This window comes from Heterodontus francisci, chromosome 20 (genome assembly GCF_036365525.1).
Source record: "Heterodontus francisci isolate sHetFra1 chromosome 20, sHetFra1.hap1, whole genome shotgun sequence".
Classification (NCBI taxonomy): Eukaryota; Metazoa; Chordata; class Chondrichthyes; order Heterodontiformes; family Heterodontidae; genus Heterodontus; species Heterodontus francisci.
In genome coordinates, this window is record NC_090390.1 from 42,180,229 (window position 1) to 42,206,668 (window position 26,440).

Consider the following 26,440-nt stretch of genomic DNA (forward strand, 5'->3'; position numbering starts at 1 on the left):
CATGCAAGGGTACAGTAGGTTATAACCAAAGAAGGCTACGTTCATTGATTCAATCAAGCTGCTGATCCTGAATTACAACAAATTGCAAACCTACTTCCTTTAAAATTGTACTAATTTGATGTCTGGACCCTGCTTTTAAAAGGCAGTTAGGTATGTCTACACTGCTTAACATCATCACTATGTCTGGTTGGAATCAGGGCTCCAAGCGGCCAGGCTATGCATTTTTGTGTGGCCAATTTCAAATTTAATTCTTTAAAATATGATCTGCAAAATTGCTAAAAACCCCGATCTACTGCTGGAACATGTGAGCTATAAGGATTGTAAGCAATTGTTTCAGTTATAATGTTTCTTAGCCCATTTGATGTCACATAGAACTCAAATAAATACTTGATAAGCCATTTTGAAAACCTTTGTTTCCAATCCAGCTTTGGAGAAAGCAGTATTGCACATAATGCTGTATGTGTAAATGGAATTGGTTATAAAAACATGTGAGAGCAGTGTTAGTGAGAACACAACCCAACTCACTATTCTACATCAGTATCTCAAACTACTGACCGAATTCAGACACAAATTTCATTAAGTGAATGCTTCTCTGTTTGCTTGGACAGTTCTGCAGTCAACCTTGTTGAGAATACCCATGAAATTGATTAGAAATTTGGAAATATTCTTTCATAGACTATTAAGATTTGGGAAATTCCTAAGTGTTATTAGTTGGAGCCCAAATTAACCCTATGACAGATAAAGTCAGATGATCTTAACAGGCAGCAACAAAGCATTGCTTCAGAATGTAAGGGCTGCAAATCTTTTGGAATACTCTCAATCATCAGCAAAGTGCTTGAAGTTGTCGTCAAGGATGCTATCAAGCAGCACTTACTCAGATACAACCTGCTCACCGATGCTCAGTTTGAGTTCTGCCAGGGTCACTTGGAGGCCTAGGCATTGACATGTCAACATCCTGGGGGTTGCCATTGACCAGAAACTGAACTGGAGTAGCCATATAAATACCATGGCTACAAGAGCAGGTCAGAGGCTAGGAATCCTGAGGCGAGTAACTCACCTTCTGACTCCCCAAAGTCTGTCCACCATCTACAAGGCACAAGTCACGAGTGTGATGGAATACTCTCCACTTGCCTAGATGGGTGAGGCTCCAACAACACTCAAGAAGCTCAACACCATCCAGGACAAAGCAGCCTGCTTGATTGGCACCCCATCCACAAACATTCACTCCCTTCACCACCGACGCATGGTGGCAACTGTGTGCACCACCTACAAGATACACTGCAGCAACGCATCAAGGTTCCTTCGACAGCACCTTCCAAACCTGCGGCCTCCACCAACTAGAAGGACAAAGGGCAGCAGTTGCATGGGAACACCACCACCTGCAAGTTCCCCTCCAAACCACACACCATCCTGACTTGGAACTACATCTCCGTTTCTTCGATGTCACTGGGTCAAAATCCTGGAAATCCCTTTCTAACAGCACTGTGGGTGTACCTACCTCATATGGACTGCAGCGGTTCAAGCAGGCAGCTAACCACCAATATCCCAAGGGCAATTAGGGATGGGCAATAAATGCTCACCTTGTCAGCAACGCCCATATCCCACAAATGAATAAAAAAAATGTTGCTCCACAGACATCTGACAAAATTATTGACTCGGCCATGGACATGGGGGCAATTAATCTAAGTATAAAGTGTACAGCCAATCCAATGCCATCAAAACTGTTATGACACGACTGCTCAAGACAAAGCCCCCAATCAAAATATATGATTCTGATTGCGGTGGGAGCAACACACTGTCAATTCAGTCCCGTCATTCCACAGATCGCCTAAAACATAATTTTAAACTTTCCAAATTAAAGAAAACCATAGCCAAACTAAACTATTAAACACCAAATGAGGCGAACCAAACCAGGTGTCTTTTAGATCAACAAGTTAACTGTTTATTAGAAAAAACTAAATTCTTAAGCATTACTAAGTTAAAAACAACATTTAAAATAGTAAAGTAGTGTCGTTGCAGATTTACACTTCCCAAAGAACAATCCTCTGATTAAAGTCCACTCGCAATCTTCCAGGGTCTGATGAGGAAAGGAAACTTCTCTTTCTTCCAGCGATGACCGCAGCAGAGCCACAACTCACAACCACTTTCAATAGAATCAATCTGGCTTTAGAATTTTGAGGGATAATTAAAAAAATTTCACAGTTTAATTTCTCTTCCTTCAGTTTAAATTAACAGAGATCTCTGGTCAGTTCATGCTGGCCCAGCTGTCTGTTTGTTAGAACAGTCTGTCTCAGTGTCATCCTGGGCCTTCACCTGCCAAGAATGAGGCATGTTAATTTTGCCCTATGGACATTAAATTTCAAATTGCTGCTGGGAAGAGAAGGCCTGTTATAAGGGTTGCCAGACTTGGAAGGAAAACATCTGCATATTAACAGAATGTGCTTGTGTCGACAAAGGTCCATTTCCTGGCACATTCAACTCACAATGGATATTGATCACCAGACAGTAAGGGGGTGGGGAAGCGCATTCCAGGGCCTGCTGGGGTGCTGCAATGCACAGGGACCCGAACTGGTTGGACCAGCTGGTCACATGACTAACTGGCTATTCCAGGGTCTTTTGAACTAGCCACACAGAACTTGAACTGAGAAAGACTGTTTGCTCCTGGACTGAGAAGATCTCTCCTGTCTGCTCCCATCTCTTTCGCACAAGCCTCTGAATCCACTGAAGACATATGAACCCCAAGAGAGAAAAATCTCCTACAGCGAACAAAGTTTAAAAAGAATATTGGGCCCCAACGAAAAGCAAGAACTACCTACAATCAATGACTCTACAGTGAGCTCGAAGAACCATAACAAACACTCTTCAGATATTGCCTCAAAGTTTTCCACTTTATTTTTTTCTTCTGCTCTTTTCTGTCACTATTTGCATGTGTGTATCGCATATGCATGCTAGTGTGGGCATGCCGTGTATCAGTAGGCATTAACTGAATTAGAGTTTATGTTCAAGTTTCATAAATTTCAACTATTCTTCTTTAAACCTAAGAAAGCCTGTTAGTGCTGGTTTCTTTGCATTATAATTGGAAAGCAGTGAACAAGGATTCAGCAAGGGGGAGCTAAAAACACTGTGTGTTGAAAATTAAACAGTAAGACCAGGTGAAGGCTGAAAGGGAACCCTGGACCACTTTCTCACTGGGTTGTAACACAGATTAAAAATAGCCAGTTTAAAAATTAATCGCAACATTGTATATTGATCCTGAGTCTCTGAGTGGCTGTATCCAAGGCAACCAGGATGCACCTTCTGAAACTGGTTTCCTCCCTCTCTGTATGGTTGTATCCAACGGCAACCCAAATGCACGTTTGCGGTAACTCCTGAGGCCTGCTAGTCCTTAAAGCAGTACTGATCCTTTGCTGTCTTAAAGACACACTGCATATTCTCCCCCAAAAAACAGCATCATGACACGTCCTCCCCTGATGGAATGAAATGCCATTCCCGAAATGCGGTTCATTACAATGCAAAAAATTGTAATTGAAAAAACACTCACATTTTTTCCCTCATTTACAGATATACAATTTTCAAAAATGTTAGCAACAAGGTCCACCAGAACATTTTCAGCTTTAAATTTTCAAAAGGTTATCCCAATTAACCAATTTTAAATTTCGAAGGATAGTCTTCCAATTGTTTCGTGTTTTCCTTCCAAGTGTCCCTATTGTCCATCACCTCAGCCAGATGAACTGCACAGCTAGGAGCACTGACCACTGCTGGGTTCATTATTCTCAGAGAAGTTTCTTGAGTACCCCTTAGCCGATGTGGCATCACATGATACTGGAAAACCCTGTCCGGTGTAACAGAAACTGACTTTATCTTGTCCTGAGGGGTCCAAGGTACTTGACAGTATCCCTCCAACACATTTGTCTCTTTAAGACACATGGTGTTGCCCACTTACAGTTTTCGAAAGGAGAATCTGGGTAGGAGTCTGCCTTCTTTACCGCAGTGACTTTTCTATAGTCTATGCCAGTTTGAGCCGACCCACCAGGTTTAGGCATCAAGACCATCTGCAAATTTCAGCTATCCTGACTAGGTTCAACTAAGCTGCCCTTCAGCATGCATTGTACTTTTACTTCCACTTGGGCCTGTCTGTCTGGACCTAAGCAGTAAAGATGTTGTTTTAAAGGAATGGTTCCCCCTATATCCATATCATGTGTGGCTAAGGTTGTACATCTCAATTTATCCCTACAAACTCTTTTAACAACGTTTCAAAGCCTGCTTAGGTCTTCATGCTGTTTTGCCTCTAAGTGCAAAAGCATATTGTCTAATTTTCCAAGCCATTCTGTATTTGCTAATCTGATAATTGGAGGTTCAATCTGAGAATTTCCTAGGCCTGCTTCTGCCTCATTCTCACTATCATTTTCCTTCTCAAATGTCCCTGATTACCCGACTAAGGAATGGGCGGCGCAATGGTTAGCACCGCAGCCTCACAGTTCCAGCGACCCGGCTTCAGTTCTGGGTACTGCCTGTGCGGAGTTTGCAAGTTCTCCCTGTGACTGCGTGGGTTTCCACTGGGTGCTCCAGCTTCCTCCCACTGCCAAAGACTTAGAATTAGAATTAGAATATTACAGCGCAGTACAGGCCCTTCGGCCCTTGATGTTGCGCCGACCTGTGAAACCATCTGACCTACACTATTCCATTTTCATCCATATGTCTATCCAATGACCACTTAAATGCCCTTAAAGTTGGCAAGTCTACTACTGCTGCAGGAAGGGCGTTCCACGCCCCTACTACTCTCTGAGTAAAGAAACTACCTCTGACATCTGTTCTATATCTTTCACCCCTCAACTTAAAGCTATGTTCCCTCGTGTTTGCCATCACCATCCGAGGAAAAAGACTCTTACTATCCACCCTACCTAACCCTCTGATTATCTTATATGTCTCTATTAAGTCACCTCTCCTCCTCCTCCTTCTCTCCAACGAAAACAACCTCAAGTCCCTCAGCCTTTCCTCGTAAGACCTTCCCTCCATACCAGGCAACATCCTAGTAAATTTCCTCTGCACCCTTTCCAAAGCTTCCACATCCTTCCTATAATGCGGTGACCAGAACTGCACGCAATACTCCAGGTGCGGTCTCACCAGAGTTTTGTACAGCTGCAGCATGACCTCGTGGCTCCGAAACTCGATCCCCCTACTAATAAAAGCTAACACACCATATGCCTTCTTAACAGCCCTATTAACCTGGGTAGCAACCTTCAGGGATTTATGTACCTGGACACCAAGATCTCTCTGTTCATCTACACTACCAAGAATCTTCCCATTAGCCCAGTACTCTGCATTCCTGTTACTCCTTCCAAAGTGAATCACCTCACACTTCTCCGCATTAAACTCCATTTGCCATCTCTCAGCCCAGCTCTGCAGCCTATCTATGTCCCTCTGTACCCTACAACATCCTTCGGCACTATCCACAACTCCACCGACCTTCGTGTCATCCGCAAATTTACTAACCCACCCTTCTACACCCTCTTCCAGGTCATTTATAAAAATGACAAACAGCAGTGGCCCCAAAACAGATCCTTGCGGTACACCACTAGTAACTAAACTCCAGGATGAACATTTGCCATCAATCACCACCCTCTGTCTTCTTTCAGCTAGCCAATTTCTGATCCAAAGCTCTAAATCACCTTCAACCCCATACTTCCGTATTTTCTGCAATAGCCTACCGTGGGGAACCTTATCAAACGCCTTACTGAAATCCATATACACCACATCCACTGCTTTACCCTCATCCATCTGTTTGGTCACCTTCTCGAAAAACTCAATAAGGTTTGTGAGGCACGACCTACCCTTCACAAAACCGTGCTGACTATCGCTAATGAACTTATTCTTCTCCAGATGATTATAAATCCTGTCTCTTATAACCTTTTCCAACATTTTACCCACAACCGAAGTAAGGCTCACAGGTCTATAATTACCAGGGCTGTCTCTACTCCCCTCCTTGAACAAGGGGACAACATTTGCTATCCTCCAGTCTTCTGGCACTATTCCGGTCGACAATGACGACATAAAGATCAAGGACAGAGGCTCTGCAATCTCCTCCCTTGCTTCCCAGAGAATCCTAGGATAAATCCCATCTGGCCCAGGGGACTTATCTATTTTCACACTTTCCAAAATTGCTAACACTTCCTCCTTGTGAACCTCAATCCCATCTAGCCTAGTAGCCTGAATCTCAGTATTCTCCTCGACAACATTTTCTTTCTCTACTGTAAATACTGACGAAAAATATTCATTTAACGCTTCCCCTATCTCCTCTGATTCCACACACAACTTCCCACTACTATTCTTGATTGGCCCTAATCTAACTCTAGTCATTCTTTTATTCCTGACATACCTATAGAAAGCCTTAGGGTTTTCCCTGATCCTATCCGCCAATGACTTCTCGTGTCCTCTCCTTGCTCTTCTTAGCTCTCCCTTTAGATCCTTCCTGGCTAGCTTGTAACTCTCAAGCGCCCTAACTGAGCCTTCACGTCTCATCCTAACATAAGCCTTCTTCTTCCTCTTGACAAGCGCTTCAACTTCTTTAGTAAACCACGGCTCCCTCGCTCGACAACTTCCTCCCTGCCTGACAGGTACATACTTATCAAGGACACGCAGTAGCTGCTCCTTGAATAAGCTCCACATTTTGATTGTGCCCATCCCCTGCAGTTTCCTTCCCCATCCTACGCATCCTAAATCTTGCCTAATCGCATCATAATTTCCTTTCCCCCAGTTATAATTCTTGCCCTGCGGTATATACCTGTCCCTGCCCATCGCTAAGGTAAACCTAACCGAATTGTGATCACTATCACCAAAGTGCTCACCTACATCTAAATCTAACACCTGGCCGGGTTCATTTCCCAGTACCAAATCCAATGTGGCATCGCCCCTGGTTGGTCTGTCTACATACTGTGTCAGAAAACCCTCCTGCACACACTGGACAAAAACTGACCCATCTAAAGTACTCGAACTATAGTATTTCCAGTCAATATTTGGAAAGTTAAAGTCCCCCATAACAACTACCCTGTTACTCTCGCCCTTGTCGAGAATCATCTTCGCTATCCTTTCCTCTACATCTCTGGAACTATTCGGAGGTCTATAAAAGACTCCCAACAGGGTGACCTCTCCTCTCCTGTTTCTAACCTCGGCCCATACTACCTCAGTAGACGAGTCCTCAAAGGTCCTTTCTGTCGCTGTAATACTCTCCTTGATTAACAATGCCACACCCCCCTTGCAGGTTGATAGGTAAATTGGCCATGGTAAATTGCCCCTAGTGTAGGTAGGTGGTAAGAGAATTGTGGGGATGTGGTAGGGAATATTGGATTTATGTAGGATTAGTATAAATGGGTGGTTGTTGGTCGGCACAGACATGATGGGCCGAAGGGCCGGTTTCAGTGCTTTATCACTCTCTGACTCTACCTGACATACCTGTACTGGCTTATCCTCCTCCCTGCCGTAATATTGCTTTAGCATATTGATTTGACACAACCAGTTCTTCTTCTGGCAATCAAGGGTGTCAGTCAGGTAATCTACCTTACCCACTCTTTTGATCACTCTATATGGGCCACTGAACCGTGCTTTTAATGGTTCTCCCTGTAATCGTAACAACTCTAATACTTCATATTCTGGTTTTATGGTAGGTTGTGGTTTTGCCACCATTTGACACCAAAATTGTCTCACATCCTTTGTAAGACCTGGCCAGTAATAATGTTGGCTTATGTGTGATTTGGTCGTCCGAATTCCCCAATGTCCTGCAAAAGGAATGTGCTAACCGTAATAATCCTTGGCAATATTTAGGAGGTACCACTATCTGTTCAACAACTGTCCAGTCTTCATCGGCAGGGCTATAAGGCAGTCTCCATTTCGTCCTCAAATCCCATTTGCCATATAATAGCCTGTCGGCACTCCTTTCGCCTCAGCTTCTGACACAGCTGACTGTGCTATTTGGTGGATCTCTGGATCAGCTTGCTGTGTTGCAATGATAGATGATTTGTTAAACATTTCATTTGGATTATCTAAATCTCCAAATAAAGTTTCAGATCCTTGGCTATCTGTTCATGGTGCCCCTTTTACCTCCGATAATGGATCCTGTTTCGCCATTGCTCAGGTAATTACACATGCAGGAAATATTCCGGGAACTTGTTCCTGTAATTGCTCCATTTCCACAATTTTACTTGGTTCCTCTGTAATTATAGATGAAACTGATACTTTTGATCCAGCCAAATCATTTCCTAGGAGTAGATCAATTCCCTCTACTGGTAAACTGTGGACAACACCTACAGTTACTATCCCAGATATTAAGTCACTCTCTCGGCATACTTTATACAAAGGTACAGGTATATACTCCCCACCAATTCTATTAACTAAAACTTTAGCATTCAAGGTGCTCTCTGGTGGAAACCTTACATCTTTCCCCAGCAAGAGTGTTTGGGTTGCTACTGTGTCCTGGAGTATAATGATAGGTTTTCCTGCCTCACTTACAGGATAGGGAGTTACTCTCCCCTTTGACAGAAATTCATTATAACTCTCAGGTATTTTATTCTTAACCTTTACACTCCTTTCAGTTTTAATATCTGGTTTCAGAGCTGTCGTTAAAGCTATAGCCTGATCTGCTATACTCTCAGTCAGAATCTTTTCCTCTGCACCAGCTTTACATACCTCAACAAGTCCTATGGGTTTACCTCGCAATTTCCAGCACTCTGAATGCAGATGACCCGTTTTGTGGCAATGATAACACTTTGGCTTGCGAACCTCACTTCTACCCACAGCACCTTTCTTTCTGACCTGAGGAGGTGATCCTGGGACATTCCCAGCTGTTCCTTCTTGTCCCTGGTTACTTGCCTTCTTTTCACTCTGCCACTTTCTATCCTTCTCAGGTTTATGGGAATGACGGACAAAATAGGTTGGCTTATTCACCAGAGAATCATCAGCAATTTCCGCTGCTTGCCTAGATTTCAAAACTTTCAGATTATCTATATGAGTTCTCACTACTGAAGGAATGGAGTTTTTAAACTCTTCTAAGCGAATCAATTCTCGAAGGTTCTCATATGTGGTTTCTATCTTTAATGCCCATATCCAACGGTCAAAAGTAATTTGCTTCACCCTCTCAAATTCTAAATATGTTTGCCCAGCCAATCTCCATAAATGCCTAAATATCTGATGGTAAGCTTCAGGGACTAACTCGTATGCAGTGAGAATACCTTTTTTTGCCATCTCAATCTGCAGAAGCCTCTTCGGGAAGCATGACATAAGCTTCAAGAGCTCTGCCTACCAACCTGCCCTGCATAAGCTGTGTCTGGCTTTCTTTCGGCCATTTCATCTGTTTGGCTATTTTTTCAAAAGATATGAAAAATGGCTCTACATCCCTTTCCTCGAACTTAGAAAGAGCCTGCATAAACTTAAATAACTTTTCTCTGGGTCCTGAGCTGAATTCAGATTTTTCCTGACTTGAATTTTCCCTTTTTTCTTAGTTTCATCTCTTTAAACTTAAATTCCATCTCTTCTCTTTCACTTTCTCTCTGAAGTTCAAGCTTTCTTATTGTTATTGCTTTTTCTTTTTCCCTTTCCTCTTTTTCCAATTTAAGTTTTCTTAATTCTTTTACTGCTTCAAGTTTTTTTTTGTTTCTAACTGAATCCTAGCCAATAGCACTGCATCACTCTCAGACCTACTACTTTCTTGTTCCTCGTATTCCCCTTCATCATCATCAGCATCATCTTCTACTAATTCCAGATGTTCAGCTACGATGTTAATTATCTCTGCTTTTTTGACATCTAATATCAATTCTAACCCCAATTTCATTGCCAATTCTTTTAATTTGTTCTTAGTTAAAGTTATCAAGTCACTCAGGATAAAATTCTGCTTTCCCAAAAACACTGCTGCAATTGATTCAATCCCAGATGAGCCCCCAATTAATATGTTACAACATAACCACTCAGGACAAAGCCCCCAATTAAAATATATGATTCTGATTGCGGTGGGAGCAACGCAGTCAATTCAGTCTCATCACTCCACAGATCGCCTAACATATCACTTTAAACTTTCCAAATTAAAGAAAACCACAGCCGAAGTGAACCATCTATTAAACCCCGAATCAGGGGAACCAAACCAGGTGTCTTTAGATTAACAAATTAACTGTTTATTCAAAAAAACTAAATTCTTAAACACTACTAAAATAAAAACAACTTTGAAAATCGAAATATTAGTGTCCTTGCAGATTTACACTTCCCGAAGAACAATCCTCTGATTGAAGTCCACTCGCAATCTTCCAAGCTCCGATGAAGAAAACAGTCTGACATCTGAAGCTTCAAACTTCTCTTTTTTCCAGCGATGACCACAGCAGATCAAAAATTCGCAACCACTTTCAATAGAATCAATCTGATTTTAGAATTTTGAGGGATAATTTAGAAAATGTCAACTTAAATTTGGTTCCTTCAGTTTAAATCAACAGAGATCTCTGTTCAGTTCATGCTGGCCCAGCTGTCTGTCTGTTAGCACAGTCTGTCTCAGATAAAAAGCCAGTTTAAAAGTTAATCGCAACATTGTATATCGATCCGGAGTCTCTGAGTGGCTGTATCCAAGGCAACCAGGATGCACCTTCTGAAACTGGTTGCTTCCCTCTCTGTATGGCAACCCAAATGTACCTTCTTGGTAACTCCTGAGGCTTGCTTTTTCTTAAAGCAGTACTGATCCTTTGCTGTCTTAAAGATACACCGCATATTTCGCCAAAAAAGCAGCATCATGACAAAACACAGTCCGATTTAAAACACATTTCACCCTATAAATAAAATAGCTGAGCTTACAAACATCAATGGAGAGTAGCACAACTGTATTAGCTAGCTAGCAAGCAAAATAGTATGCAATGCCAATGCGAATTGTTGAATTAATAGAGCGAGCTGCACCATGTCACAGGGTGGTAGATGACACTTATCGGATGACCTCTATGGATCCACAGTGTGTTATAGGAGTGCAAATTCATCCAATAAACCATAAAACTCAAGGAGAGGACTGTTATTGTGGTTATTGAGGTGTGGCAATAGAAAAATCAGCAATAAGAAGATGGACCATTTCTCACACTGCTGTTGCCACAAGGCAATGTAACCTGGTCAATATTTGTGCAACTTCTCCACCTGCTTGTGTTATGGTCCTGTAGTATTTTTTTCCGGGAATATGCGGTATACCTTTAAGGCTTGCAAAGGATCAGTACTGCTTTAAGAACCAGAAGGTCTCCAGAGTTACTGAGAAGGTGCATTTTCATTGCCTTGGATACGGCCATTCAAAGGCTGCAATTCAAAGGGCGCATTCTCGTTACCATGGATACGGCCACTTGGATTGAGCATCATGCCATGCATATGTTACAATTTAATTTTGAACTGGCTTTTAGTTGAAGACAGTCTGTTCTAACAGAGAACATAGATAGACAGCTGGTGTTAGCACCTGAAAAAAGAGCTCTCAGCCATTTAAACTAAAGGAAGAGAATTTTAGTCTGTTTAATTATTATTATCGCTCAAAATTCTAAAAAAAAAGTAAAACCAAAACAGAGATCTTTGGTAATTTAAACTGAGGGAAGGGAAGTTAGACTGTGACAATCTTTCATCCCTCAAAAACTCTAAAGTCAAATTGATTCATTTAAAAAGTGTTTGCAAGTCGTTAATTGTTGAAATTCACTGAAGGAACGAAAGCATCACTTACTGCTGGAATTAGACTAAGGACTGTTCTACTGTGGAAGAACCATTTTTCCCTGTGAGGACTTCAAGCAACATTGGATTGTAAATTTGCAAGGCTCTAATTTTTTTCTATTTTAAATGTTGTTTATATCTTCATAGTGTTTAAGAATTTTTTTAAAATTAAACAGTTAATTTGATGATTTAAAAACACCTGGTTTGGTTAGCCTCATTTGGGGGTTAATAGATGGTACAATTTGGCTGGGTCTTTCTATAATTTGGGATATTTAAAATGATATGTTAGGCGATCTGTGGAGGGACAGATTGAATTAACAGTGTGTATATTTTGTTTGGGGACTTTGACTGGAGCAGTCGGTCATAACACTTGTAATATGTGTCTGAAGACAGGGCGGCCAACAAAAGGGCATGATCTCCAAATCAGGAGAATAACCTAGCTGCTAAGTTATTTTAAAACCCAAGTTAAAGGCTTGGAGCAGGGGTGTCCAACCTGTGTTGGGGGCCAGATTACAATTTTTGTCTTACAGCTCCAGGGACCCGGGTTCGATTCCGGGTACTGCCTGTGTGGAGTTTGCAAGTTCTCCCTGTGTCTGCGTGGGTTTTCTCCGGGTGCTCCGGTTTCCTCCCACAAGCCAAAAGACTTGCAGGTTGATAGGTAAATTGGCCATTATAAATTGTCACTAGTATAGGTAGGTGGTAGGGAAATATAGGGACAGGTGGGGATGTTTGGTAGGAATATGGGATTAGTGTAGGATTAGTATAAATGGGTGGTTGATGTTCGGCACAGACTCGGTGGGCCGAAGGGCCTGTTTCAGTGCTGTATCTCTAATCTAAACTAGTGTGCCAATATGTTAGTTTAGTCTGTTCGTTAACTTAGAGATAAGCTGAAGACAGACAGGATTTGTTTAGTTAGAGGACTCAGTCATTTTTTAATATAAATTTGTTTTAATATTTATTCAAAAAAATTTTTTTCCCTTTCATTGGCTTTGTCTCCCCAACCCTTGTAACTGAGAAGATGGTGTGCTACCTGGCCTCCATCTTTGAAACTGGTCACTCACAAATAAATGACAGTAGCCTGCAGGACACTATCATTCTATTCATAGCTTTCTACAGCAAGATGGTCGAGAACATAGCAATCTGCGGCTTTATGGAAATGAATTCACATTGGTGGTGCCATTGTTGAATCGTGTCTGCCATCTCACTGTCCCGAAAGATAATACAGCACTTGCACAGCATCTGATAGTGAACTAGGACCCATGAAAATTACATAAAGTGACAAACAGCTGTTTTTAAGGAAAAGCACAGGAACCGTAAAGGATATATAATGTATATATGAGCAGATCACTCAACTTGAGCCACAAACACAGAGAAAAACAGGAAAAACGCATAATTAATAAACTGGAACTGAAAGTCTAATTTGAACACACCACACTGTGTGGCTGGGTGGGGTGTAAGATGGTGAGTCTGTTCGCCAACATTTTACTTGCCTGATTTCAGGCCTGGGAAGGCTTCCTGCCTCAAAGGAACTAGAACCTAATCTAAATAGCATTTTGGAAGATGTCATCTGCACGTACACACTATTTGAGTCACGAGCTTGACTACTGCTCCCACAGTCTATGGACTGCAACAAGGGTTCAGGCCCAATGGTTTCATGAAACATTTTTCAAAAGATTCCTTATGGGCTAGGAGAAGCAGGAGTGCTCCTCTTTGTTCTAAAGGGGTACCACTGGGCTTCCCCTGGCTAGGGCACCCCTTCCCCAGATTGTGGACGTATTGATCCCCCACCAATCAGTTTACTCTGCAGGCAATGGTTTCCATCTGTGCGTAGTGGCAGCCTGACCCCTCACCAATTTTGACTACTGTCTACTGCCAGTGACGTCATTCCCATTGGCTTCTGGTAGGAGGCAGAGTTGGGGATACAAATGAGGCCCAGGTGCTTCACAGGGGCATTATAAAACAAAATCTGACACTGAGCCATGTGAGGAGATATCAAGGCAGATAGAATCATGGAATCATAGACAGCTTAAGGCACAGAAAGAGGCCACTTGGCCCATCGTGTCTGTGCCGACCGAAAAACGATCCACCTATTCTAATCCCACCTTCCAGCATTTGGTCCGCAGCCCTGCAGATTACGGCACTTGAGGTGCATATCCAGACTCCTTTTGAATGAGTTGAGGGTCTCTGCCTCAACTACCCTTTCAGGCAGTGAGTTCCAGACCCCCACCACCCTCTGAGTGAAAAAGTTTTTCCTCATCTCCCCTCTAACTGATGACCAGATGACTAAAAGCTTAGTCAAAGAGGTAGGTTTTAAGGAGGTCTTAAAGGAGGGAAGGGAGGTAGAGAGGCAGTGAGCTTAAGGGAGGGAATGCCAGAGCTTAGGGTCTTGGAAACAGAAGTCATGGCCACCAATGGTAGAGTGATTAAAATTAGGGATGCTCAAGAGACCAGAATAAGAGGAGCGCAGGTCTCAAGGAGGGTTCTGGAGCAGAAGGACCTCTCAGAGATAGGGAGGAGTGAGGACATGGAGGGATTTGAAAACAAGGACGAGAATTTAAAAAATTGAGGCGTTTCTTAACAAGGAGCCAATGTGGAGACAGAGATAATGGGGGAATGAGACTTGGTGCAAGTTAGGACATGGGTAGCTGAGTTTTGGATAACCTCAAGTTTGCGGAGGGTAGAAGGTAGGAGGTCATCTGGGAGAGCATTGGAATAGTCAAGTCTAGAGGTAACAAAGGCATGGTTGAAGGTTTTAGTAGCAGTTTGGAGAGGCAAGAGATGAGTCAGGCAATGCTATGGCAGCCTTAGTGATGGTGTGTATATGTAGTTGGAAGCCTTCCTCAGGGTGAAATATGGCACCAAGGTTGTGAAGAGTCTGGTTCAGCCTCAGACAGTTGTCGGCGAGACAGCTGCTGTTGGCCAGGGAACAGAATTTATGATCAAAGACAGTAACTTTGGGAAAGCAGTAAAATATTCTACAGGCACATAAACAAAAAAAGGAAAGTTGGGATGGGCATAGGACCTTTAAGGATGGGCAGGATAAAATCACAGGCAGTATAAAGAAATGGCAGACAGGTGGACATAACATTGAAAGGTGAGATTAGAAATGATATAACCACATATAAAATAAAATGAGGAAAAATATTAAATAAACTAATCAAACTCAAACAGGATAAAATCCCTAGTCCAGATGGATTGTGTCCATGTATTTTAAAATAATCTAGAGAAGAGATGGTAGAGGCACCATTACACACATTTAATAATTTATCAGAAAAAGGTGCAGGGCCAGAGGACTACCAGATTGCTAACATTATACCTATATTTAAGGAGAGAGATAGGATATAACCAGGGAAGTATAGACCAAACATCTTAATATCAGAACTGGAAAAAAAAATGGAATCCCAACTAAAGGAAAAAAAAGAAAAACATCTAGAAACAAACAATATAGTAATGAATAATCAGGATGGATTTCAAAAGGAAAAGTCTTGCTTGACCAACCTTATTAAATTCTTTGAATAGGTAAGAGAGAGAGTAGACATGGGTAATGTAGTAGATGTAGCTTACCTAGATTTCCAAAAGGCCTTTGTAAAGGTGTCACATAATAGACAAAGGAATAAGGTCAGAAAATGCAGTCAGGGGACAGGTAGCAGGATGGATGGCTAGCTGTTTGCGAGACCGAAAGTAGAGAGGAGGGGTAGAAGGGTAGCTATTCAGAGCAACAGAAAGTGAGGTCCCACAAGGATCAATGCTGGAACTACGGCTGTTTACAATTTATATTAATGCTTTAGACTTTAGAATTAATACCACAATTGCTAAATTTGCAGATGATATCAAATTTGGGGGGGTGGTGGGGAGGACTGTAAAAAATTACAAGACATTAATAAACTTGCAGAATGGGAATATAATAGGCAAATGAATTTCAACATAGATAAGTGTGAAGTATTACATTTTGGTAAGAAAAATAAGGAGGTCACGTACTACTTGGAAAATAAGAATCTCAATGGGGTAGGAAAACAAAGTGATCTGGGAGTAAAAATACACAAACCAATAAAAGTACCAAGGCAGGTTAATAAGGACATTTTAGTAAAAGCAAACCAAGCATTCAGGTTTATTTGTAGAGAGACAGAATTGAAAAGTAGAAGTTATGCTATACTTGTATCAAAGCTTGTTTAGACCACACGAGTAGCCTTGTGTACAGTTCTGGTCTCCATATGATAAAATGGATGGACAGGCACCGCAGAGGACTCAAAAAAGATTTTCAAAGATGATACCAGACCCACGAGATTATACCCATCAGGGAAGAATGAATAGGCTGGGTCTCTTTTCTCTTGAAGAGAAGGCCAAGGGGTGACTGAATAGAGGCGTTTAAAATTATGAAAGGTTTTGACAGAGCAGAAACAGAGAGAGAGAGTTTCCACTTGTGGAGTAGAGCAAAATGCTTTCCATTCTTGGGTGGATACAAGGAGTACCATATCTTAGACTATGAGAAGAAAGCAGGAGAGCATGCATTTTGTTTACGAGATTTTTGCAATACTTGTCTACAAAGTCCTGCTATGTGGTCGAGGAAATAGGGATCAACACTGTGCCTAAAAGATATTTATTTCTAATTCAAACTGACTTGCAGTGTTTTTGTTATCTCTCTTAAAAAAAAAGCATGAGTTTACTCAAAAGCAGGCACAGGCTACAATCGAGTGCTGGAAAAGTAGAGAAGATTGATTCCCCTCAATCATTTTTATTTGAAACTTGTATTCAGGTGCATTTTGATAAATACTTTATTTTAAAATTCCACCAATAAAAAATATAAATAAATAATGGAAAGTGGAAGGGCTTTTAAAAGCTGTTCCTGCGTACTATAAAATGTATTCATATGCAGAAACGGAGCCATTCATTTTTCTTCAATAGCAACCCTTCTTTTAAGGACTTATCACCTATCTATCCAATATGTTGTCAAAAAATAATGTCACAATTACCATACAAACAATGAACAGTACATTTTTGAATAGGGATTTGACAGACTTGTGGCATTTTCTTACTACAGTTCTGAACATGTGTCCCTCAGATTGAAGAACTGGAGCTCTATGATGACATGTTGAATAAATCTTAAATGTAAATGAAAGCACCACTCTCTTCTGTGACCAGTCCAACATAAAGGGCACAGTGTGTTAAACAGCCAGGTCTCTGAAGAGCTCGAACATCAAGCCATGAAAGAACAAAAATGTTCTCTGTCAAGTGAGCAGCAATTGACCATACCCTTCACAGTACTTTATAAATCAACCGAATAAAAGGCATAAACTCAAATCAGTAATTCATGACATCATAATAAAAAGAACAAAATCAGCACTCACTTCATTAACTGCCAATCTTAATTGAATGCCACATTCATATCAACAAGGACCTTTGTCCTACGACTTGCTTGGGGCATGACTGAACGAACATTTACTGGCAGTTTGCAATTCGCAGTAGTAGTCTCATTAAAGCATTCTCAGTGCTGTCCAGCAAGGACAGTGGCACGTGGTACGCTTCACAGGTGGTTGAAGCTCAAACTATACTGTCACAATGGGGGAGCACAGTCCACAGTGATGTGATAACAAGCGCTCCTTTATGTGCACAGCTCAAAGTCCCACGGCAGTTCATTAGAATCAAAAAAAGTCCAAATTATTCAGCCATTTACGTGGTGATGACTGGGAAAGTGAAGAACCTTTATTGCACAGTAACAAGAACAGAATGCACATTTATGTACTAGGCAAATGTAATGACCTCGAGAAGGGGAAGAAACCATATTTCACATTGTGAGTTTGGCCTGACAATTTGAAATGCGCACAACCTTATTAATGAATGATACAAATATGGAGTGCCACAAACAATAGAAGACACTTAAGTTACTATGGTCAGTTTTCTTTTATAATTTTTGAGAGGCAATGAAATCTCAGTTCTCCCCATTTCTGCTGGTCTGAGCTTGGTTGCTAAAAAACAGCACCTGCAACCAATCTACTCCGCAGCCTCTGCCAAAGCTGCTCAGAGCCAGTGGTTGCAAGGCACACATGAAAGAGCTAGCAATGATTCTGGAATATATCCCTTCCTCCCCTCGTAGTGCAGCATAATATTCTGAACTATATTTAAAAAAGCCTGGTAGATTCATGGAAATCAATGTATCTCTTTCTCAATCACTGGCATTGCAGAATGCTGAATAACCACGTAGAACACTAGCACTTGGGAATGTTTAAAGATTTAATCAGAGTCTTTACTGCAGTTTTCTTGCAATTTGAATGATTTGTGGGAGGGAAAACATTTTCTTTTCTGGTTAGCCAGATTTTTGCCCTTCACCATGTTCAAATCGTCCAAACCAAGCTTTCTTAAAATCAACACAGGTGAAGAACTTCTATTTGTCCAATATGAAGAACGTAATGGGCTGGATTTTCCTGCGGTCTTTAGGACCTTGATGTTTGGACCAAATGGGGGGGTCTCAAACCCGCACTTGTCAGCTGTGTGCCCAGTGGCACAATCTTCCTGGAGGCACCTTCCTAATTGTGGACTTCCAATGCCTTAGGCCCAGAGGGCTGGTAGCTCTGGAGCATCAGCAGTTTCACCAGGGCAGGTGGACTCTGCTGAGGCAGGTCGGGGACTATGAGGGCACCTCAACATAGAGGTGCCCTCGGAAGCATTTGTGAAGTTCAAAAGTGGTGAGGGATGAAGCCGGTAGGCCCTTTGGAACGGAGAGGAAACCCCTCCGGACAAATTGTTTGGGCCTCTGACTCCAATGGATCCTCAGCCTGCCGCTGGAAGGCTGACTCAATTGAGCTGGCAGCCTCCACATGCAGTGGCGGTGGTGGGCGTGGGGGGTCACTCCACCGCTGGCAAACCATCCCTAATTGGGACCTAATCATCTTAATTGGCTACCTGCCTCCATGGTGCAGGCAGCTGATCCTAATCGCAGCCCACCTCTGGGAAAATTCCCCTGTGGCGGGAATACATCAGGGAGCCATCCCGATCCAGCTCCCCCTTATTTTCCCAGCATGCCTTGCCTCCACCCCCATCTCCTTGGGACCAGGAAAATCCAGTCCATTGTTTTACATCAAAACGCACCCCACATACCTACATTCCGAGAGTTTAGGTTGATTTAGGATCCTAAATATGCATTGAGGTAATGCTGGAGTTTAACCAAACAAAGCCATGCAGCTTATGCACAGGGCAACGGTAAGCCTCTTGCTCTTTGAACTGCCAAGACTACCCTATCAACTAGGATATTAGTTGGCCAAGTCATATGGAGTTGAGAAGAATTCCAAACCCAATGATGGATCTATCCCTGTACATCCAAATAATAAGCAAATCTAGCTGTTTATTAATTAGCAGCAGCAGTAGATTATTAAAGAGTAGCCTGAATCACATAAGAAATTACCGACACTGCCATATAGAACTGACCAAGTTCCAATTTTCCAGAGCTAACTTTACCCCACTTAACTCTAACCCCACCTATCATCACCAAGAAGAATAGTCACTACTTGGTTATTAGGCACCTGAAGTGCAGGTTTGAGCTTTCACTACACAGATAATAGGTAGCATACACTCCTCTTAAACAACTTTGTAAGTAACATCAGTCCCTGTACAATGTGAGTTTATTGCGACCCACATCTTCACTACCGCATAGTCCACCAGTTGGAGATGTGGAATTTCAAAAGCATTTCTCGAAATTCCAATCACAGTAGGCACTGAGCACTGGATATATTCTATAACCAACCTGTAGGTGAATTCTTTTAGCAGCTGTAGTTCCAAGACATATGAGTTTGTTCATTAGTTCTATGATGGACACCCATTTTCAACATGGTGGATAAACCTATGCAGGATCGTGTGCATTATGTCACCCATCTTGATGTTCTGAATATTTAAGGTCCAATGTTATGTAGCAGATTTGGTCATTGTCAACTGCATAAATCAGATTCTCATGCAGCAGGCTTTGGTCCCAAAAGATGCCCACTGTGAGGCTGAATCTCTTTCCAGATTGCTCAGAACTGGAGCCCTTCTTGTAACAATTTTCCTTCTTTGTCACAAACTCACCTCACAGCTTGGTCTTGTACATGCGTCAAACAAAGCTTTTCTGCTGCATCCCTAGCCATTCTAAAGTAAAACAGAGAACTGTTTGGGCACATCTTACATGTAACAAACCTAACCTATGTTGGGACTTTGCTGTCGTTGAAGAGGAGAAAGATCCAGCATGTTTTCCTTCTTCACAGCATTTTCCCAAAGGACTGTATTTAGGCTAAAGCTGGCATCCACCTGGGCCTCAAGATACTCATATGAATTGACAGGTTAGCCTTGCATCTACAACCAACAACTTCAGAATGCTCTTCAGCTGCGCATTAATACAGCACTTTGGAGCACGCACCACCACACCTCACTGGTTAGACCTTTGTTCAGGATGGTTAGTAAGTGCATTGATCCTTAGACAAGCCATGAAAAAGCAGCATCACAAATCTTTCAAACATGTCCACACAGAATTGTAAGGAGAAACCTCATGCAGAACACTGGCAAGATAAAATAATAAGAAATATTAAATGATGCAATACTACTTTAGTTAAATGCCCCAAATGAAATTGATATTATAGAATTATTTTCAATTAAAACATGAGGTTTCTCTGAAAATCTAATTAATGCTTTGCAGCTCTTGCACAAAGCACAGTAATGCACTTTTGTAAACCTTTCAAATATTATAACCTTAAAAAAAAAATGAATGTGATAAAATGAAAAGAATACTCAAAGGGATTTCATTATATTCAAACTACCAGTGTTGCTATTTCTCTCAGCCGGAGGTGTACTGTTTTGAACTAAAAGCATTAAAGAAAAAAGCATAGCATTGCAAAATGTTTATTTATCTCCAATTCATAGAGCAGTTTACTGAAATGCCACCTTCCACTTTGCAATAAGCGTGCACATTTCACATTTTTAAATAAAATGCTTCTGTTGCACTTTTCTTCTTTCATGCCAATGATGTGTGCAATCAAGCAGAAATATGAGCATTGTGATAATCTGCATACACATTATCTCATTTCTGAAAAACATTCAAATTATCACTAATTAAATAATTATACCGCAATACAATTCAAGGAATTAGAGTATTTGGAATGTTCTTAGCCATCTGCATTAAATTTGTTACAGAAAATTGACAGCCATCAGCCCCAAGAAAATAGAGCCTAATTATTTGAAGTAACATATTTAACAATTATTGCATCTGAAAAGCACACATTGGGGGTGATTTTAACCCTAAAGTGGACAGTTATAATCAGATCATTCACTAGCCCTGGAGCCACCAGGAGCGATCTTTCGGGATTTTAACCTGCTCCTAGGCAAGGATACCCACCTAAAGCCAGTGGGTCATTTTTGACATGTGCATATTGGGATCCAATTATTATCATTTTTACTAGGCAGCCTGAACGAAAAATGGCAATAAGAATCTCGACAGGCCAATCCAATAGTGAAAAGCATCAGGACCTGATCAAGCCCCAAAACATCTGTAATTTTTTTTTTTTTAATTTGCTTCTGGGGCTAAGAGGAGCAGCAGCTCCTCCAGGCCACACAAGGAAAGCTTAGGTCACAAAAGCAAAATACTGCAGATGCTGGAAATCTGAAATAAAAACAGAAAATGCTGCAAATACTCAACAGCTCAGGCAGCATCTGTGAAGAGAGAAACAGAACAGCAACAGGTGTTGAGTATTTCCAGCATTTCTTTTATCGTTTATTATTAAAGCTTAGTTCACCCATCTCAGGATGTCAGCCGGCAAGATTTAAATGAGACGTGGGAGCTCATATATCTTGAACAGCAGATTGAGTCTCTAACTTACACCACCGCTCACCTGTTGAAAACGGGCCTGGAATTTAAATTGGAGCCCTTCTATTAACCATATTTTCCTTTATTTTCATCTCAATGAGTCATTACTTTTGTCCTAGAATCTCACTGTCTTTTAATAGAGATACTAATCATAAACCTATTCAAAGTATACCTACTCTATTACTAACATTCATTAATCCTTAACAATTAAGCTTAATGAAGGGATAGCTTTCTTAAAGCCTTTGGGAGCTTTTTGTTTTACAGTACAGTTTCAGGTCTCAGTGTTCTCCAGCTGTCCAGTGTGTACTATAAAGATTCCTCCCAACCCCTCCTCTGCTGCTAAGTGGTGGGAAAGGGCAGCCCAGAAACAATGTCCTTCCAAGGCTGGCTCCAGCTCCACACACACTAGCACCATTCTCCCTGTTCTCTCAGAGCTCCTAAAATGTAGCTCATTAAATGCAGTTGGAGGATGAGAACAGAGCTATGTGGAAAATGTTTTTCCAACTTAAACACTGTATGTACTGTTGTTAGCAACTGTGAGCCCACGGCACAGAATTAGGCCATACGGGAGTGATCGCCTTGCTGTTACTGACATTCTGTTTTAAAAGGCAAATTTTTTAAATGTGTTTCTCGTTAAATAGAAAAAGAGATACTAAATTAACTTTATTTCGTTAACAAATGTTAAATCTGTGATAAACTTCAAATGCTACTCTTACAGCTTCAGACTGTGTCTCTATAAAGTCTTAGAACTATAAAATAATGCAGCAGGCCTAACCAATCTGATCCACAATGTTATATTTCCAAGTAAGTATTTAAGATAACATATGCTGTTGAATATAAATACCTCAGGTATGCTTTTATGGACCCCATTCATGTTTGGCCGATAGCAATACTAAAGCCCTAATTAGACAGTAAAGTAAAATGATGCAGAACATATTTTTGATATGTTTACGCAAATGTCTCATGCATTATATCAACGGTACCTTTAATTCCAATTTTAATTTCATGGAGGATAACACACTACTTCTAGTGTTGGGCCTGTCAGCAATGCCCAGGTTAGACAAGACTGCCCATCTGATGCCATGCAGTCATAAATCTCTGCTTAATCTGACACTTAAAGAATGTGAATTCAAATATGGTAAAGGTGGGTTTGTTGTGTTTCCTTTAGTCAGTTTATATACTCCATTTTGATTATAAAATTCAGAAAATTGGGATTTTTGCTTGGACAGAGACATGTTACTAGTCTTTTGCTATGAACTCACTTTCATATCAAAATGAGAAAAAGGGAGGAAAGAACTAACACTAATCCAGTAGGCAGTGGCTATCTTTTAAAAGCTGTATGACTAGAAGTTGTCATGTTTCTTGTTACTCCTCCAAGGTTTCTGGTTAATATGTCAGTATTCAGTGACTGGAAACATAAGCACTCCCTATTAATGTGTTTACTCTAGTCATCTGACTTCTGTATATTTAGATTTTCGTAAAGTTGAGCCTAAGCTCTCTACGATCTTGAGAATATCTTCACTGCCCCAGATATCTACAAAACTTTCTGAATGCACGTCCAGAACAACAAACAGAAAACCTGTCCATTAATTCCTTGAGCCACTGAATTTACCCCCTGCTCCACAAGAATTTGCTTCTGTCTTTGAAAATCAGAAGTTTCCAACATTAGACTTCATTCATGGCTTTTTTAACTATCAACGAATTTATTGAAATATGAATATACAAAGTAATATAATTCACATATGCTGACAGTAGATATAATAACCAACTCCTCAAACAAAAAGGAACAATGAAAAGGCACAATTTACACAGTAAGGGCCAGATTTGGTTTCCATCAAGATGGCGGGTTTCATGGCAGTGATGGGGGCGTGGGGTGGAGAATCGGGGCAGAATCACCCGCAATGGAACCGGACGCCAGGAATCCCGGTTCCAATTCTCCCGAGGGCGAGATAGGCCGACGACGACTTTCCTGCCCAGAGGCCAAAAAAGGGCCTCTTCCCGCCTCTGCTGGGATGTTACCAGTGGTGGGGTGGAACCTCTACTGTGCGGGGAGGATGCCTTGGGAAATGAGGTGCCCTCCCTGTGGGCTTTGTGGGGGGAGGACCCCACCAGGAACCATTGTACCCTCCGGGACCCCCTCCCCCTGGACCGAACATCCACCCCACTGCCGCACCCCATCCCCCCCCCCCACCCCACTACCCCTCTCCGGGCCTTCCGGACTGGCCCTGATGACCCCGCCTCACCTACCTCTTGTCCTGGGTTCCAGCACTGGGCCTGGGTTCGAAGCCCCTGCAGTACTGGCAGTGGCCACCACTCCTGGTGGTGCTGCCGATACTGCTGAGCTGCCAGCCCTCTGATTGGCCAGCAACTCTTGGAGGCAGGATCACTGTCATAATAATGTCCTTAAAGGGATGGGGATCCCACCTCCTTAAATTATGACCTAAAAAGATCAGAGGATCGCTCTGGGATCTGAGGCAGGGTTCCCCCTGACTTTTCAGCCCAGTGCTGGGAGCCCAGCTACCTGCAGAAAGTCCAGCCCGAAGTTATTCTTTCGTAAACAAGTTTTGCATAAAAACCTTTTGTCCCTGGTCTTTGATTTTTATTTATTTAGAGATACAGCACTGAAACAGGCCCTTCGGCCCACCGAGTCTGTGCCGAACAACAACCACCCATTTATACTAACCCTACAGTAATCCCATATTCCCTACCACCACTAGGGGCAATTTACAATGGCCAACGTACCTATCACCTGCAAGTCTTCGGCTGTGGGAGGATACCGGAGCACCCGGCAAAAACCCACACGGTCACAGGGAAAACTTGCAAACTCCGCACAGGCAGTACCCAGAGTTGAACCCGGGTTCCTGGAGCTGTGAGGCCGCAATGCTAACCACTGCGCCACTGTGCCGCCCCAGTAGCTAGCTGGTCTAACTCGAAGTGCCAAATGACTAGATAAAACGCAACTCAGCTTTTGAATTTCATTACCTCATTAAATAAAGCTTAAAAGTTGTGGGGGCTTCATGGATTTGAATAAGTGTCAGATACATCAAAAAGTAATTGAAAGCCATACATGCAACTGACTAAAGCAGTACATGTTCCTTGGAATGTAGCTTGGCTCCTCACTCCAACTTTTCAGTTAGAAAACTAGGCAATACTGTATTTGTAACATTTGTATTGAGTTTAAGCTGGGACATGTCTTTTTTTAAAATACACCTTGCAGACTGTTATTTCGTTAGACAGAAAAATATCGTGCTAGTATCCATAACTAAATCTAATTGAACATATACCTGTTCCTTACAAGAAATAAAGCATGTAAATCAAATGGCAGTTGGGTCAATATAAATATATTCAATAGGCAATAGTGTTCAGTCACAGAGCATGCTGGTACAAATGAGCAAACAGCTCTCGATGTACCTGCCTGCTTGCATGGAGTGGCTGGTCAGCTGCTGTCCAGAATGAAAACTTTGTCAGCAGCAGTATTTTGCAATCAGCAGCATATTGCTATAATTTTCCAAATCTTCCCTGAGAATGTTGTAAGCTTCCCAGTCATCTTGCACAATGAATGTTATGTGCTGTTTTTCTGCTCAAAAAGAGTCCTCGTGTGACCCATTGTAGCTGGGGTTTGAGTGCTGTAGGGTAATGTCTTCAACAACAGTTACAGCTTTTACAAGATCTCTTTAGAGACATCTTTCTGTCTCCATCAAAAAGTTGCAGCATTCTCAACTGCTTCAGAATGAATGCATCATGCATAACCACTAGGAACCATGTATGATATATTTTTTGTTAGGACACAACACATGCACATTGATGGAATAACAGGTCTTCCGATTTAGCGGAAAGTGGGTGCATGAATATTATATGCATACCATGCTTGGTGAAGTGACCAATTTAGTGAAACAGCTGCTACCTCTGCTGCCATTGGTGGCTGATGGTCATGTTTATGCAGCTGAGCACTTGGTAATTGAGACTTTCAGTTAGCAGAGACTGAATTTTTCATGCATTTTTGAAAATCCGAATTTCAGCTGAAACACTCCTTACAGCGGCACTAAACACTTGATAGGTAGTCCATCAACGTCTTCTGTCAGTTGGTATCATTCTTTACCGATAGAACTTTACAGGACAGAAGAAAGCCATTTGGGGCTCATTGCACCTGCGCTCTCCTCAAAAAAAAAAACCCTTTGCCCCTCCATTCTTGCAAACTACCGCCCATCTCCATCCTCCCTTTCCTCTCCAAAGTCCTTGACCATGCTGTCACCTCCCAAATCCGTGCCCCTCTTTTCCAACACTTCATGCTTGAATCCCTCTAATCAGGTTTCCACCCCTACAACAGTACTGAAATACCTCTTTCAAAGTCACAAATTACATCCTTTGCGGCTGTGACAAAGTAAACTAGCCCTCCTTGTCCTTCTTGACCCATCTGAAGCCTTTGACATGATTGACCACACCATTCTCCTCAAGCACCTCTCCACCATCTGCCAGCTGAGTGAGAATGCACTCACCTGATTCCATTCTTATCGATCTAATCGTAGCCAGAGAATTACCTGCAACGACTTTTCTTCCTGTTCCGCACCGTTACCTCAGGTGTCCCTAAAGAATTTAACCTTGGCCCTCTACTATTTCTCAATTACATGCTGCTCCTCTGTGACATCATTCAAGGTTGGTGGAGTTACGGAGAGTGATGAGGATTGTCAGAGGATACAGCAGGATATAGATCGGTTGGAGACTTGGGCGGAGAAATGGCAGATGGAGTTTAATTCGGACAAATGTGAGGTAATGCATTTTGGAAGGTCTAATGCAGGTGGGAAGTATATAGTAAATGGCAGAACCCTTAGGAGTATTGACAGGCAGAGAGATCTGGGCGTACAGGTCCACAGGTCACTGAAAGTGGCAACGCAGGTGGATAAGGTAGTCAAGAAGGCATACGGC

At 41.9% G+C, this 26,440-nt stretch overlaps 1 protein-coding gene across 4 annotated transcripts in view; it reads right to left on the reverse strand.

Annotated features, from left to right (window-relative positions):
* LOC137380600 (adhesion G protein-coupled receptor A3) overlaps positions 1–26,440 on the reverse strand; it is a 582,693-nt gene that overhangs the window by 395,643 nt on the left and 160,610 nt on the right. The window contains exon 1 of one of the 4 annotated variants that reach the window (XM_068052668.1): positions 19,750–19,982. The exons of 2 other annotated variants lie outside the window; for them this stretch is intronic. In XM_068052668.1, coding sequence (XP_067908769.1) covers positions 19,750–19,841 — 92 coding nt within the window. In that variant the 5' untranslated portion in view covers positions 19,842–19,982. Of the gene's footprint in view, positions 1–17,042; positions 17,217–19,749; positions 19,983–26,440 lie in introns of those variants that run through there. One more of the 4 variants, XM_068052669.1, reaches the window with a different exon arrangement.